Source organism: Erpetoichthys calabaricus, chromosome 9 (genome assembly GCF_900747795.2).
Source record: "Erpetoichthys calabaricus chromosome 9, fErpCal1.3, whole genome shotgun sequence".
NCBI lineage: Eukaryota > Metazoa > Chordata > Cladistia > Polypteriformes > Polypteridae > Erpetoichthys > Erpetoichthys calabaricus.
In genome coordinates, this window is record NC_041402.2 from 71,842,797 (window position 1) to 71,857,612 (window position 14,816).

The 14,816-nt window shown below is 36.8% G+C and overlaps 1 protein-coding gene across 1 annotated transcript; it reads left to right on the forward strand.

The window, feature by feature from the left end:
* The first annotated feature begins 416 nt into the window (after nucleotides 1-416).
* Nucleotides 417-12,200, forward strand: pdp2 (putative pyruvate dehydrogenase phosphatase isoenzyme 2). The gene is made up of 3 exons (XM_051932055.1): nucleotides 417-509; nucleotides 3,874-4,071; nucleotides 6,511-12,200. The coding sequence occupies exon 3, from the start codon at nucleotides 6,531-6,533 to the stop codon at nucleotides 8,106-8,108; it is 1,578 nt and encodes a 525-aa protein (XP_051788015.1). The 5' UTR covers nucleotides 417-509; nucleotides 3,874-4,071; nucleotides 6,511-6,530; the 3' UTR covers nucleotides 8,109-12,200.
* The last annotated feature ends 2,616 nt before the right edge of the window (nucleotides 12,201-14,816 follow it).

Here is a 14,816-nt window from a genome sequence, read left to right on the forward strand (position 1 = left end):
ACGTTTGAGGTTGTGCTTTCATCTTTAGTCTTCTTAACAATAAGGTTTAAAAGTCCATGTTGCTGTTTTAGAATACAGACCCCGTTTATATGCAAACAGGTTAAAATATTACTCACGGCGCCCACCTTATCAAATTACAATCCACAGATTTCAGCACTGTAATCAATACATATCGGGCTCTATACAAAGCCCTTAGTTAAAAGTTTTAATAACAACTATGAACTGGAAACTTTAGTACAGAAAATGAATATTAATAAATTGTCACACACTTTGTAAAATAACTGTAATACAGCTAATTATTTTATCTACTTTATCTTCGCCAGACAGTCGTTGCACCAATCAGACCGCAGGTAACGTGCACTGCCCAATCACTTGGAACGTCGTGGGCGGTGCTTGCTTTGTTTTAACACGATGACGAAAGGAAGTTGATTTAGTTAAGAATTGTGTATGTGCAGAAGGAAAATGGGTACCTTCAGTTATTGGGCAGTTATGAAAGAATGACCCAAACCGTGAGTAAAGTAATACTTAAGTGATGATGCACTGTAATTCTGATATCGAAATAGCTGCAAAGCATGGCGTTCCGTGCTATGTTTTAACCGTTATAAATGCAACCTTTTCCGTTGCTGGATTTCATTTTATTTTATTTGTTTGTTATTTGTTACACTGTATTAAACCCCGAGGGGAAATTGTCTTTTTGCACGACCTTATGTATTTGTATATGTGACAGGAACAGTTTACTATCGTTTTTTATTTGTTGCAGTATGAGTAATAACGAAATGGTGATGTAGTAGCCGCTTGCCTCCCATTTATTTATGTAGGATGGAATGTTTATCTTTTCATGTTTCATTTTAGAACTTTATGATAGGTATTTAAAAACACATATCATAGTCACGTGCATTGTATTTGGAATTTGTAATATTTAGTTAAATTATTTCTTTCCCCCAAGTATAGCGCTGGCTGAAGACGTTTTCCGCGTGCCTATCCGTTACTCAGCCCGCCCTCATGTGTTCTCTTCTCGTTTCTCCGCAGCATGGCAGATCTCGCACAGATTCCTCTCTAAAATTATACTTTGTGGTACGTCAGTTTTAGATAGATACATAGATTTAGGTCCAAGTTGCTCGTGCAATGCTTTTGATTCTTTTACCGTCTCATTTTAATAATACACTGCGTGGACTGCTGAGACGTCAGGCGTTGCTTTCATCTTTGCGCCTGATGCTCCAGAGACATACACACCAATTCACATCAATTCACCCATCCCTCCGTTTAGTAAACCTAGTTAATCCAATTTTAAGGAAGCAGTTCAAGGAAACAATGCATGCATATTCTAGCCGAATTAGAGTAAGTCAGAGCCCTACCATGTGGGGATGTCACCCCATTACAGGGTACACTCTCTCCAATCGGGCTAATTTATAATCACAAACCAGCCTGCTTGCTCCAGGAGAAATCCCATATAGCCACAGGTCCGATATACAAACGCCACACAGATACACTAAGGCACTAAGGTCTTGGAAGCTGTAAGACACTGCAGTGTTGGTGTATGCTTCTTAATGGTTTTTATCGAGTTAACGTCTGAAAAACAATTAAGTGAAACATTTAAGCCTTCATGCAACATTGTAGTGTACAAAGTTGGTTTAGAAAATGGATGGTGTGTAATTAATTGCTAGATTGAAATGGTTAAAATGTTTACATTTTATAAGAGTTTCTCAAATAAACAGCATACTAATGCATACATGACAGATGTTAATTCATGTGGTATGGAACAAACCACCAGAGTAAATTTTTTTTTTCTTGAAAATAATAACTATACAAGGTAATTCTAAAGTCACCAAGTGTTAACGCCGGCAGGTCGTCCAATTTTTGAACTTGTTTTTACCATTACAGGGTCACATGGAATGTGTGCCTATACTGTTTGCATTGGAAGCAATTCAAGGAGCAACCTTGTATAAGAAGTATACTCATCACAGGGCATGCTAAATGTGCACAAACAAATTATAGTGTACCATTAATGTAATACACTTGAGCTTAGGGCAATACTTAACGGGAAAATTGTATGTAGCAATGAAGCGTGTGCAGGCTCTATACATATACTGCCAGAAAACAAAACCCAGGACTTTAGAGCAGAAATGCAGAATTTGTAACCAATGAGCCACAGTGTCACCCAGTATTCATATCACAACATTTGTTTCAGGGAAAAAAGAAGGAGGGTCAGTCTGTTTCAAAGGTTTGCTGGTGTCACTGGTAAATATACTATAAGAAGAGGTGTTTGGTGGTTCTTCAGGCCAAGTAAACTAAAATTGAGGGTTGGGAAATATAGCAAGGCCTGGTGCCTCTGTTTAACATGTACTTTGCTTAATTTTGTAAGTTGTTGTTCAGTTATTCCCAAATTCTTGGTACAGAACTCATCTTGTTTATTTAGTTAAAAATAACAGCTTTATTTGTTAAACTGCAATACAGTTCATTGAGTAAACATGTCTACTATTTATGTTAGTATCCTGGGTAATAATTAAACAGTTTAGTTTTCTTTGGTACATTTAGTCTGGGATACCCTCTGTGTAAAAGAATGTCCTGCGGTGGATTAGCTGACATTTCAGATTTCTGACAGGAGGGTTCACAGAGTACACATATTGGAATTTAAATCAAATTTGGATTCTTTTGCTTGGTGAAACAGCCAGATTAACCATCTGTAACAGTGCCTGTTTGCTAAAAGAATGCATCATAATGTGTATAATACTAATTTTGTTACATAACACAGGGTAAGTTGGACATTTTGTAGGATACTGGCAGTAGCATAAAGGGGGGGGCTTAGTTCATTTGAAGTGTTGAAAACCTAGCAGTCAGATTACTTTTAATATTCTCATTATTGCTTTTGGAAAAGAAAGGGACAAGGGAAAGCATACATGCATTCGGAGACTTGGTCAACAGTTTTGAAATTTGGAGTGATTTTAATTTTCAAGTGACTTCATCAAAGAGCTAGTTGCCATACTTCATTTAATATTTTTGTTATAGTTAGTCATATTAAAAACAAAACAGATAATATAATTCAATTATATGTGTTATATATGTACATTAAAGGCATAGTTTAAAGCAGCTCTTTACCACATCATGTAGTGGAAAATGGAGCCCAAAGCACAAAGTCTTAAGGTAAAATTATTGGCTGCACTCACCCATGGTGTATAACATGATAATAGCACTTCTCTATATATATATATAAAGTCCAACGTCTGTCTGTCCACTTTTCAAGAGAGAACTACTTTACAGATTTAGATCGGGTTTTTTTCTATAATTTACTTGAACATTCCGGCTGATTCCATCGCGCCAAGTATCATAGTTCGCTTGTGGTACCGATTTATTTGCACAAATCTGAGAGAGACGCAGTGGGCCAAGGGGAAGGGGGTGGGGCCCTCCTCACTCATGCGCCAGCTTCTGGGCGTATCTTACTTCCGCTTAGCTAACGAACAAGAGAACTACTTAACGGACTTATATCAGGCTTTTTTCTAGAATATGCTTGAACATTCCGGTTGATTTTGTGACTTCTGTCATCGCGCTAAGAATCATAGTTTGCTTGCAGGAGTGCTAATCCGAGACAGAGGCTGCGGGCCGAGGGGAGGGAGAAGTGTGACATCAGGAGTAGGGAGCCCTCCTCACTGTCCTGTTTCACTTCTACGAGGTCGAAGCCATGGGGGACGGCTAGTTGCTGATAAATTATAGCGTCAGAGAAATATTGAATCATTATGATCTGCAAATAATGCACCTATATGTTTTTCTGTTGTAGCAGAAATCTGCAGTGAACGTTTATTTGCTGTATGCAAAATGTGTTACCAGGCCACGGCTAGGGAACTTATGTTGCTTATGTTTTTTTACTTTTATTGGCAGGAACATCATGTAACTTGCCCACAACAATTTCAAGGCACAAGAGAAATGAGCTGCTGAGACAGAGATTCATTCTAGCACATGCCACTGCAGTACACATGAATATGCCAGTGTTTCCTGATTTTACTGTTAAGAGCAGCTGCTGGATGGCTAAAAGACAAAAATGTACAATGTTTACAAGTTGAAGTAACCTCTCTCAAGGTAAATTTTTCATTCATTCATTTTTCTAATCTGCATGTCCAGGACAGGAATCATAGATATGGTGGAGCCCATCCCAGCAAAAATAGGGCACAAGGCGGGTACAGCACCTAAGCTGGGCAACAGCCCATCGCAGGGCAAGATAAATTTGAAATAGTAAATTTATCCATAATTAAACTTGCTCAGAATGTTTTTCAGTTTTAATACTGAAGGGTTTGTAAATTTACCTGTGCTTTTCAATGGGAGTTTTTGAAATTTCAAAAAATTGTAAAAAAACAAGATAGATTAGATATGTCAATGAAATTTGAACTTTCCCAACAAATGTTCTTGAAGAATAAGTGTGGCAGGTGCAAACGCTTGTTCATGGCTAAATCATCTGTCTCATGAAGTCCTACTCAAATGTTCTTTATAAAAAATAACTACACTTCAGAGACTCTAGGTGTAAAATACCAAAGAACAATACCAAAATGCTAAATAAAAAAACAAACTCTCTGCATATATATCAAAGAATGGCTAACTAGCTACGCCATATGGTCTTTGTGGCAGTTATAAGTGTATTCACACACCGATATCTGTTTCTCCATATCTCCTTCCCCCAAGTGATTTCTTGTCTGGGGTCATGGGTGTAAAGCTGAGACTAATTGAACGCAAATGCATGCACAAAGAGACTGCAAGGTACTTGCTATTCTCTCATTTTTTTGTCCTCAATTTAAACAGTGCCACCTAAAGATTTCATCTCTTGATTATTGGTGAAGTCTTCTAAACTTTAATAAACTTGGATGCTCAGCTGGAGGTGAGAAGAGAAGGTTAAAGGCTTGAGTAAGGACAGTGTGAAATTTCATTTCTTCAGACCTATGAAGTATTTTGTTTCAATGTCCCTCTCAGGTGTTTGCACAACAGACATTGCTGATGTTGTTAAAATCTGTTTCATCTTTTTATCAAACACCTTGAGCATCAAAAGGCTAATGCCATTTTAGTTAATTATTTGATAGGTTGCAGGTATATGTTCTGCTTACTGTGCTATGACAATTGAATACCCTGCACTCTTCCTAATATACTGCTACAGTTGGTTGTCAGTTTTTTTTATAAAATGACGTTATTAATTTTTGAAACAACATATCTAATAAGTCAGAGTTAGAGTCCCTCTGAATATACATTTGATTATTATTACACTTGTCCCTTAAGGGTGTGTGAGCTCTCCAGTTTTGTTTATATAATGTACAAACACATTATTTAGTAGAAGCTTAAAACAACCACATTATGAAGTGTTCTGATGATACAACCACTCTTACTCTGCTTGATGGAGACACACAGTAGATGTGACTGCTTATTAAAGGAATATGTGGAAAATTGTGGGTTCGCTTCCCGGTTCTTCCCTGTGTGGATAGCGCTTTGAGTACTGAGAAAAGCCCTATATAAATGTAATGAATTATTATTATTATTATTATTATTCAAAGGTTTGTTTAGTAGACCCCCTACACTAAGAAACTCAGTAAGTGATGCCTGACTTGAAGTCTGTTGGTGATCATTTACCTTTGCTTGTCGAATATCAGAGATTAGCATTATTGTTAGTATTACCATAGAGAGTGAGGGCACATACTGTCTTTATTTAATGCACAAGGTAGAAATTTTTTGATGTGATCCAAAAACCTTGCTTCTCAGTTACCATTAGTTTAGTATCTTATACTATTTTAGTAATTTCTGGTCTAGATTCAGTATACAATTACTCAGGGTGAGGCAAAATGTTTTTGCAGGGGGTAGTTATAGAATAGACTGTTCTTAGATAAGTTTAGCTGATCACATGTGTCCGACATGTTTTGTGCACAGTGAGTTACAACGTCAGGGTTAGTAGGTGGGCTAAACAGGTAAAAGCAGTTTTTGCTCTAATTTCAATTACACATGTTAATGCTGAGGATAACAGTAATACGGCAAGGATATACTACTTTAATCATGTATTAAAAGATTATGTTTTCAGGGTAATGTGATTTTATCTGTGTGTATTATAGTTTTGTACATTTTGCAGTTATGCCATAATTTTTAAGTACAAAATTAAAATAGTGTTCCTTCTTAGCCAAACTGGATTAAGCAGTCTTAAGAATGTTACAGTGTTATAATTTCTTCACGAGTTGGTGTAACTGAATTTTTTTCACAGATTCGTTGAAGTGTTTGAATAATCTCCTTAATCTGCATGAGTTTCCCCAGTACGCAAGTTTTCCCCCAATTATTGACTTGGAATTGTTTCAGTTTATGTGACTGCCTGGACCCTAAGGTCGCAGTTAAGACTATTTTCTATTATGCAACCATGACTCCAGGAATATGCTTCACCTATACATGGATTAATTGGTGAAAAATTGAACGAGAACATAATTTGTTTTAGAAGTTATATTGATTGCCTGTAGTGCACCTGCATAGATTCAATAATAATTTCTTCATTTTTTTAAGGTCCTCCAGAAGAGTAGAAGATGTTCAGCACTGTATCGTGCTTTTTTTTGCACAGTGTGAAAAAGAAAACTAATTATTTCCAAAAGCAATGCCGACAGTACTCAAGAAAACTAATTTGTAAGTGGAGGCAGGTGAAACCACAACATACTGTGACAGCAAGAATTTTTAGAGATCCTGAAAATGTAGTTTTCCAATTAAGGAAGGATCAAAGATGTTCCTTCACCCAAGAGGTATTTCAATGCCAGCTCTCTCCTGTTCAAATCAACACGATCCTCAGAGCCAATGAATTGTCAGTCAGGATCCCAGAATTTGATGGTAGAAGTCTCAGTTCTGTGCTTAGATTTGAGAGTAATCAGCTCCCAGCAAACTCACCTACAGAGGACCGAAGGAGTGTAGCCACTTGTATGCAGACTAAAGGCATGATGTTTGGTGTATTTGATGGGCATGCTGGTTTTGCTTGTGCACAGGCTGTGAGTGAACGCCTTCTTTATTACATTGCAATGGCTCTTATGCCTCAGAAAAATCTGGTGGACATTGAATTTGCAGTGGAGCATATGAAACCAGTTTTGCCCATTCTACAATGGTATAAACACTCAAATGATTACATTTACAGAGAATCTGCATCTCTTTATATAGACCAACTCAGAGTTTTCTGGCAGGAGCTTATAGACTCTGATAATGCTGAGGGATTGAGTAAAAAGGATGCACTCTCTCATGCTTTTAAGAGGCTGGACTCTGATATTTCCCTGGAAGCCCAGATTCCTTTGAACAATGACCTGATGAAGAATACAGCTATTCAGGTAGCATTTGCTGGCTCCACTGCCTGTGTAGCTCATGTGGAAAATGCCAACTTGCATATTGCCAACACTGGAGATTGCCGAGCAGTACTAGGAGTTCAAAATGAAGACGGAAGCTGGTCATCTTTGCCTTTGACTAATGACCACAATGCTTTAAATGAGGCAGAAGTGTTACGTGTTTTGTCTGAGCATCCCATGGAAGAGAAGGACACAGTTATAGTTGAAAACAGATTGCTTGGACTTTTGATGCCTTTTAGAGCCTTTGGGGATGTCCGCTTTAAATGGAGCAAGGATCTTCAAAAGAGTATTTTAGAAAATGGCTTTGATTTAGAATCCCTAAACATTCAGCAGTATTCGCCTCCCAATTATCATACACCACCATATTTGAAGGTAGAGCCAGAGGTAACTTACCACAGGTTGAGACCTCAGGATAAGTTCCTCATTTTGGCCTCTGATGGCCTCTGGGATATGCTGAGTAACGAGGAAGCAGTTATGCTGGTGGCAGAGCATTTAACTGGAATTCATGCCAATGAGCCAGTTTCTACTAGTGAGAAGCAGGTTAGTTTAGGAGAGATGCATAGTCTTTTGATAAAGCGAAGAACAAGAACTGTGCCCCCTTATGATACCAATGTTGCCACTCATTTAATCCGGCATGCCATTGGCACCAATGAATACAAGGAAATTGAGCAAGAACGATTAGCTGCCATGGTAAGCTTGCCTGATGATCTGGCCAGGATGTACAGAGATGACATTACTGTAACTGTTGTCTATTTTAGCTCAGAATTACTCAGAACACTTTAGTTTTTTGTCATAAATTAATATAGGTTACTGAATTATGAAATAATTCATGTTTGTATTTATAGTAAACTACAGAATATTCCCATGTGAAATAATGTAATTATGGTGCTTTTTAAGAGATTTTGCTGCCTGTTAGTTGACATGCCATCAGGTACAAAGTGAAAAGGGGGCCAGGAAAACCTCAAAGTAACAAAAATAACACTTTTATAGCAGACATCTGATTAGATATTTTGATTTTAATTTAAAACAATATCAAACAAAAGAGGACTTTGTTCTGAAAATGAAAATAAACTTATTTTGTGAAAAAACAAAACCTTCTGACAAAAGAAAGGAGCTGAAGAAGTAAGGATTTTTAAAGTGAAAAATAAGAATGATCTTCATAGGTGTGGATGTCCTTGGGTCTTACAAACCAGCTTCTGTATTTCCAAGTGTCAGTGTAGAAAAAAAAAAAACTATCCTAACTGGTTAAAAATCTAAAGAGATTGGCACAAATGTGGTCCTACTTTTAGGAGTATGAATAGTAGCATTTTATGAGTTTTACTCATTTAGGAAACTACTCCTAGCCACAAAGAAAATATAATATAACAAAAGAGAATTAGGCATTTCAACCAACAGCAAAAACTGAAATGTTTGTAAAGGCCTTGTGAATGTCAAAGTCATATTGCTGTGCTTTCTGAATCCAGAATAAGAGAAGAGAAAAAAATACCAGTTAATTAAATGAGATCAATTATTATCATTGATTGTGAATATGGTTGGAACAAAAACCTGTAGCTCCAGTGGGTCCCCAGGACCGAATTTGGGAACCACTGCCCTGGAGAACATGAGATTATATAAATATCCCCTGAAGTTATCCCTTTGACTTAAATATCTTGAGGCACCAACTCAAATAAAGTGGAGTGGATTGACTAAAGTTTTGCAAGACATTAACAGATGGCCAATTTTGAATCTATCTACACGTACTTGATCTCCAAACTTAACACTATTATTAAATCTGGGTATAAAAACTTGATCCCCCATCCATCTTTAAAGTTGTATTTTATGTTTTAGTGTTAACTGGATGTTGTATGTTTCTTCTTCTTCTTGTTTGTTGTTGCATCATTGCTAGTGAAAATAACAACTGCCTCAAATGTCAGTTGTAAATGCTTTTGTATTACTGTTGACTTGTTGACAACTGATGAGGATGACTTTTAGTAAATTTGTAACAATTAAGGGATGTTTTGGGAATCTCCCCTCTGCTATTTTGTTGTCAGCAATGGCATAGGATTTCATTTTTTATTTGTATTTGTTTATCTCTTGAATGTCCTTGGAAGTTTTATATGCAGTTGTAGTGGTTGTCCCCTATACACACTGAGGCAAGATGCTAGATTAATTATTATATATGATCAAGGTTGAATCCTCCTAAATGAACCCATTAAAGTATTTGGAACTAAACACTCTCCTCGATGGCCCTGGATATACACGTGTCCAGGGAGATGCCAGTTACCACAACTTGTTTAAATTTGCCCAAAGGTGACAACTCTCTTGCCAATGGTGTAGAAATATGTGGGTGTACCTATAGTCTTTACCTATGCGTACGTTTCTTGAATCTCATTTTATTATGTTTCTACCGCAGAAGATCAATCAAACATGTAGCATGTGAGCAAAGCCATGGTACTCAAATATTGATTTAATGGTCTCATAAATAGTATGTCGTTTTGTTTTAAATCATATTAGAGTTAAAATATATAAACCCTTCTACTGATTTATCACAGTGAAAATTTTAATATTGACTTCTCTTATATTTTTGTCTACTTGTAATGCTCTGTTGCAGTACAGATGTGGTGTGGACATCACACTCGGAGATCAGTAATGCGCCTGTTGTATGGCAATGTGAGTGGCCAGTTCATCAACTTTTTGAGAGTAGTTCTGATTTATTTCCCCTCCACCACTTTAGATCTTTCCTTTGATGTTTTTCAAAATATCATCTATTGAGAATGTAATGTTTGTTACCCATCCCACACTACCCCTATTAGAGCGCCACCAATACTTAGTGGGGAAAATGCTATTCTGGTACCTTTTGAGTAGTATGCAATTTTCTGTTATTGTTGAGAAGGAATGCCCATTGCTGACGACTATTAACTCTTTATTTATACAGTACATTCAGAAAGTTTTTAAACCCCTTCCCCTTTTCACACCTTGTAATGTTGCAGGCTAACACTAAAGTCATTTTGAGCAACACCCAGAGTAACAAAGCAAAAACAGGATTTTGCACATTTTTTGTTAATTTACTTTAAAGGAAAATGCTGAAAGATCGTATTGACACAAGTATTTAGAACCTTTACTCAGTACTTAGTGAAAAGCACTTTTGGCAATGACTACAGCATGGAGTCTTCTTGGGTATGACAGGAAAAGCTTCACACATCTGGATTTGGGAATTTTCTGACATTCTTCTCTGCAGATCCTCTCAAGCTCTGTCATCTTGAAAGGCAACCAAGAGTACAGCTGTTTTCAGGTCTCTCCAGAGATGTTTAATTGGGTACAAGTACAGGCTCTAGCTGGGCCACTCAATGGCATGCACAGAATTGTCCCTAAGCCATTCCTGTGTTGTCTTTACTTTGTGCTTAGGGTCATTATCCTTTTTGGAAGCCCACGTGAGGTTCACCTGGAGCAGGTTTGCATTTAGGGTATCTGTATTTTGCTGCGTTCAGCTTTCCCTTGACCTTGTAGTCTCCCAGTCTCTGCTGTTGAAAAGCAACCACATAACATGCATCTACATTGGAATAGTTTTGCACTGGTGATGAGTGTAGTCTAGTTTCCCCCAGTAGTGACACTTAGAGTTGAGGCAAAACAGTTCAAACTTGGTTTCATTAGATCAGATAATCTTTCTTCTCACAGTCTGAGAGTCCTTTAGGAGCCGTTTTGCAAACTCCCAGCAGGCTTTCATGTATCTTTTACTGAGGAAAGGCTTCCATCTGTCCAGTCTGCTATAAAGCTCAAATTTGGGCAATGTTGCTGTGATGGTTGCCCTTCTGGAAGTTTCAGCCTATCTCCACACAGGTTCTTGGAGCTCAGGCATAGTGAGTACCCGGTTCTTGATCACCACTTACCAAAAACATTCTCCCTCCTTTGCTCAGCTGAGTCATAGTTGTTCCAAACTTTTTCAGTTTAAAAATTATGAAGGCCACTGTGCTCTTGGGAATGTTCATTGCTGGAGACATTTCTTGTAGCCTTCCCCAGATATACGCCATGACTGGCAATTTCTTACTTTGCTCTTATACAAATTTTCAAGTGTGGGACTTTCTGTAGGCAGGTGTGTGCCTTTCCTAACCACGTACAATCAGTTACACCTTGTTCGGAGTTCACCTTTAATAAGTTTAAGGACATCTCAAGCCAAAATTTAAGTGTCATAGCAAAGGGTCTGAATATTTGTGTCATGTGATATTTCAGTTTTGTTATTTTTAATACATTTTCATTCTGGGGTATTAAGTGTTGCTTGATGTTGGAAAAAAATTAATGATTTCAGTATAAGGCTGCAACATAGCAAAATGTGAAAAAAGTGAAGGGGGTCTGAATACTTTCTGAATGTGTTATTTGTGCAGTCTAAACAACTGTTTGAATTATAATTCATTGTTTGTGATAGTGCTCTGGAATTTTTAAAATAATATGTATGCATTAGCCCTGCGGTGGGCTGTATCCCTGCCCGGGGTTCGTTTTCTGCCTTGCGCCCAGTGTTGGCTGGGATTGGCTCCAGCTTACCCCGTGACCCTGTGTTAGGATATAGGGGGTTGGATAATGACTGACTGACTGTATGTATTATTTGTTGGAATGTAAATTGAGACTTTATTTAAAAAGAAAGTATAATACAAGTGAGTTAGGTTACCATGATTAGAAATTGTATAATGGAAATTAGAAAAAAAATTCAGTGACAAAAACAATAAATATAAACTGATCCAACATTATAAAAGCACATTAACAAGAACAAAAAAATCAAGAATAAGAGAAGACAAGTCTAAAAATCCCATAGAGAAGATCAGTAGACATAGGGAGGAACTCCTGGGGACAATTCTGGTGGCAAGAGACTGAGAAAAATGTTGAACATCCTCTAAGAGTCATCATGCATCTATTGTATGACAATTTTTTTAAAAGAGCTTTGAAAGAAATTTCAATGGGACAATCATCAACTTATATATATATGAGTATTTTGGAATTCTGATAATTTGGTATGCATATGTTTATTAAGTGTTTGCTTGAAGCAGTGTTCCTATTTTTGTTAAAATGCCCAAAAACCGAAGAAGACTTAAAAATCATGTCAATATTTAAAGAATGTGATTTTATAAAAAATATATTTTTATACAGAAATGTATTTTATTGTAAAGAATCTTTTGTGTTTCATGTTAATCAGTGATTATTTTCTTAACCTTTTCATGCTTGTTTTTGAAGGATCATTTCTTTTTATATCATGTTTAACAAGCTTTGTTACGAACGCAAATCATATATTACTTACTCAGTTACCACAGATGATCAGGTACACACTTCAGAACAGTTTCAGCAGTTTTGCTCTCATTTTGACACTAAATAGAAGTCTGACTCAAATTTAAACATAAATTAATAGGTTTCTCTTTATATAAACTTTATTCATTCAAAAGGCATTTCTGCAGTAGACTAATGTTTACCATCCTTACTTGGTTTTGAAGAGCTCAAAGAAATACTTTTAACAGCAAAGAACAACCTCTCTTGTTCAGGATGTCTTCATTCTGATAGCAGTATTATGTATTTGTCTATTTTACTTGCCAAGACTTTGTATGGATATTGCAAGATAAACACACCAAGTGTGGAAAAATCTCAAAGGATGTCTTTTAAAGTATGAAATATTTACAGTAGAGTGTGACTCTGCTACGGAAGATTAATAAAATATGCTTAATATTAGCTTACACTTTTCAGATAATCCTCCAGTATTACTCACTGAATCTAAATGCAATATATGTGGCATCTTTATGTTCTCTTTACCATAGCAAATAAATCAGTTTTGAAATGTATTACGGTAAGTAATTGTGACTTTATGATTAAAACTTAAATCGTTTAGTTCTTTTATTGTTGTTTTAAACCAGGTAATTAGTACATCATTTTGGATAATTCACTTTTTCAATAAGAATGTTTGCACAAATCATTATAAATTATGTCAGGTAGAAAGAGCGCAGTGAAGTAGCACATAGGTCATTAACAAAAAGAAAAATTATTTTAACTCGCATGGAGGACTGGTTTAGTTTGTAATTACTCCCACGTTTTGACAATGGACCTGCAGGTGTTATCGCAATTGATCATTTAAATCATTACGTCTGTATACCACAATATAAAATGGATAAGAAGAGGTTGATTCAGTGTCACATTTGCAACATTTATCTATTAATGTTTCAAGCTTATTGTATACTACATCATGCAGGTAAGGTGTAGTGACAGGGGCTGTGAACTTTAAACCTGGCTGTCAACTCAATTCCTGCAGTCACTACACTGTATACAACTCAATTAATCTGCCTGGGCCTCAAGAATACGATACATAATTGTCACATATCCCATTGTTCTAAATATTAGCCTTGGGTAAAGGTGTCTGCCAGATAACAAGTAGTAATAATAATTCAGAGGCTTGCATTTCAGTTTCCAGCCAGATAAATTTGACTAGTGTCGGGTATGGATTATGTTACTGAAATGCCGTGTCAGTTTCTGTGCAGCTCCTGTTCTGTGTCTGTTGTGACCCCCTACACCTCCATTCCCATTTACTCAGTGATATTCATGCTACAGTTAATTTAGCTGGCATTTCTTGACTTTTGTCTGAGATGTCTAAGCCTCTTTCTTTACTACATTTCATTATAAAAATTCCAAATGCTTTTGAAATTAGTACAGTATGTGGTGTACAGTATCAATACAGACCCCATTAAGAAGTCACCTAAACCTTTTGTGCTGTAGGAATTTGTGTTTTCCTACAAGTGGTTGATTACAACATGCCAAATTCTATGTGATCTTGAAAACTTTCAGTTGTGCGTTACCCTTGGTTTAATCTCAAATGGTCCGGACACCGTCAACTGTCCAGTCTTGTCATTTTAATTGTTTTGTTAGCCTTAATATAATTGCAGAAGATAGGTTGCCTCAATTAAAACACATGTTGTAAGCCTGCTATCTGACATGTCAAAAATTAAATGACTGGGGTGTGCTGAGGGCAAAAAATGCTCAAATCAGGGAGTTCCATCCTTTCTTGTTTTGGATGCTGCCTGAATAGCCATTGACTTCTTGTGACCCTCTAAAAATGAAGTGGGGTCAGGAAACGAATAAGTATTTATTACTCATTCTATTTGCTGTGGGTTGGCACCCTACCTGGGATTGGTTCCTGCCTTGTGCCCTGTGTTGGCTGGGATTGGCTCCAGCAGACTCCCATGACCCTGTGTTTGGATTCAGCAGGTTGGAAAATGGAAGGATGGATACTCATTCTGTTGTTTCTGTTATTTTATTTATTTTTATTAATGAGAATATTTTCTGAGAGCTTCAGTGTAAACATTTTTTTTTTTTTTTAACATTAACTTCACCGTTAGAATATACTGTACATAATATGAACTGGAGGTTATTGATACACTTGAAATTTATGTTAATGTGCACAATGATGGATTGGTGACCTGTCCAGTTTTGGTTCCTGTATGACACGCATTGTTTCTACGGTAGGTTGTTCCACCCTTGTAGTGGGTG

Excerpts from the sequence above, each read along its gene's own strand:
- pdp2 (XM_051932055.1), top strand. The coding sequence starts at position 6,531 with ATGTTCAGCACTGTATCGTGCTTTTTTTTGCACAGTGTGAAAAAGAAA.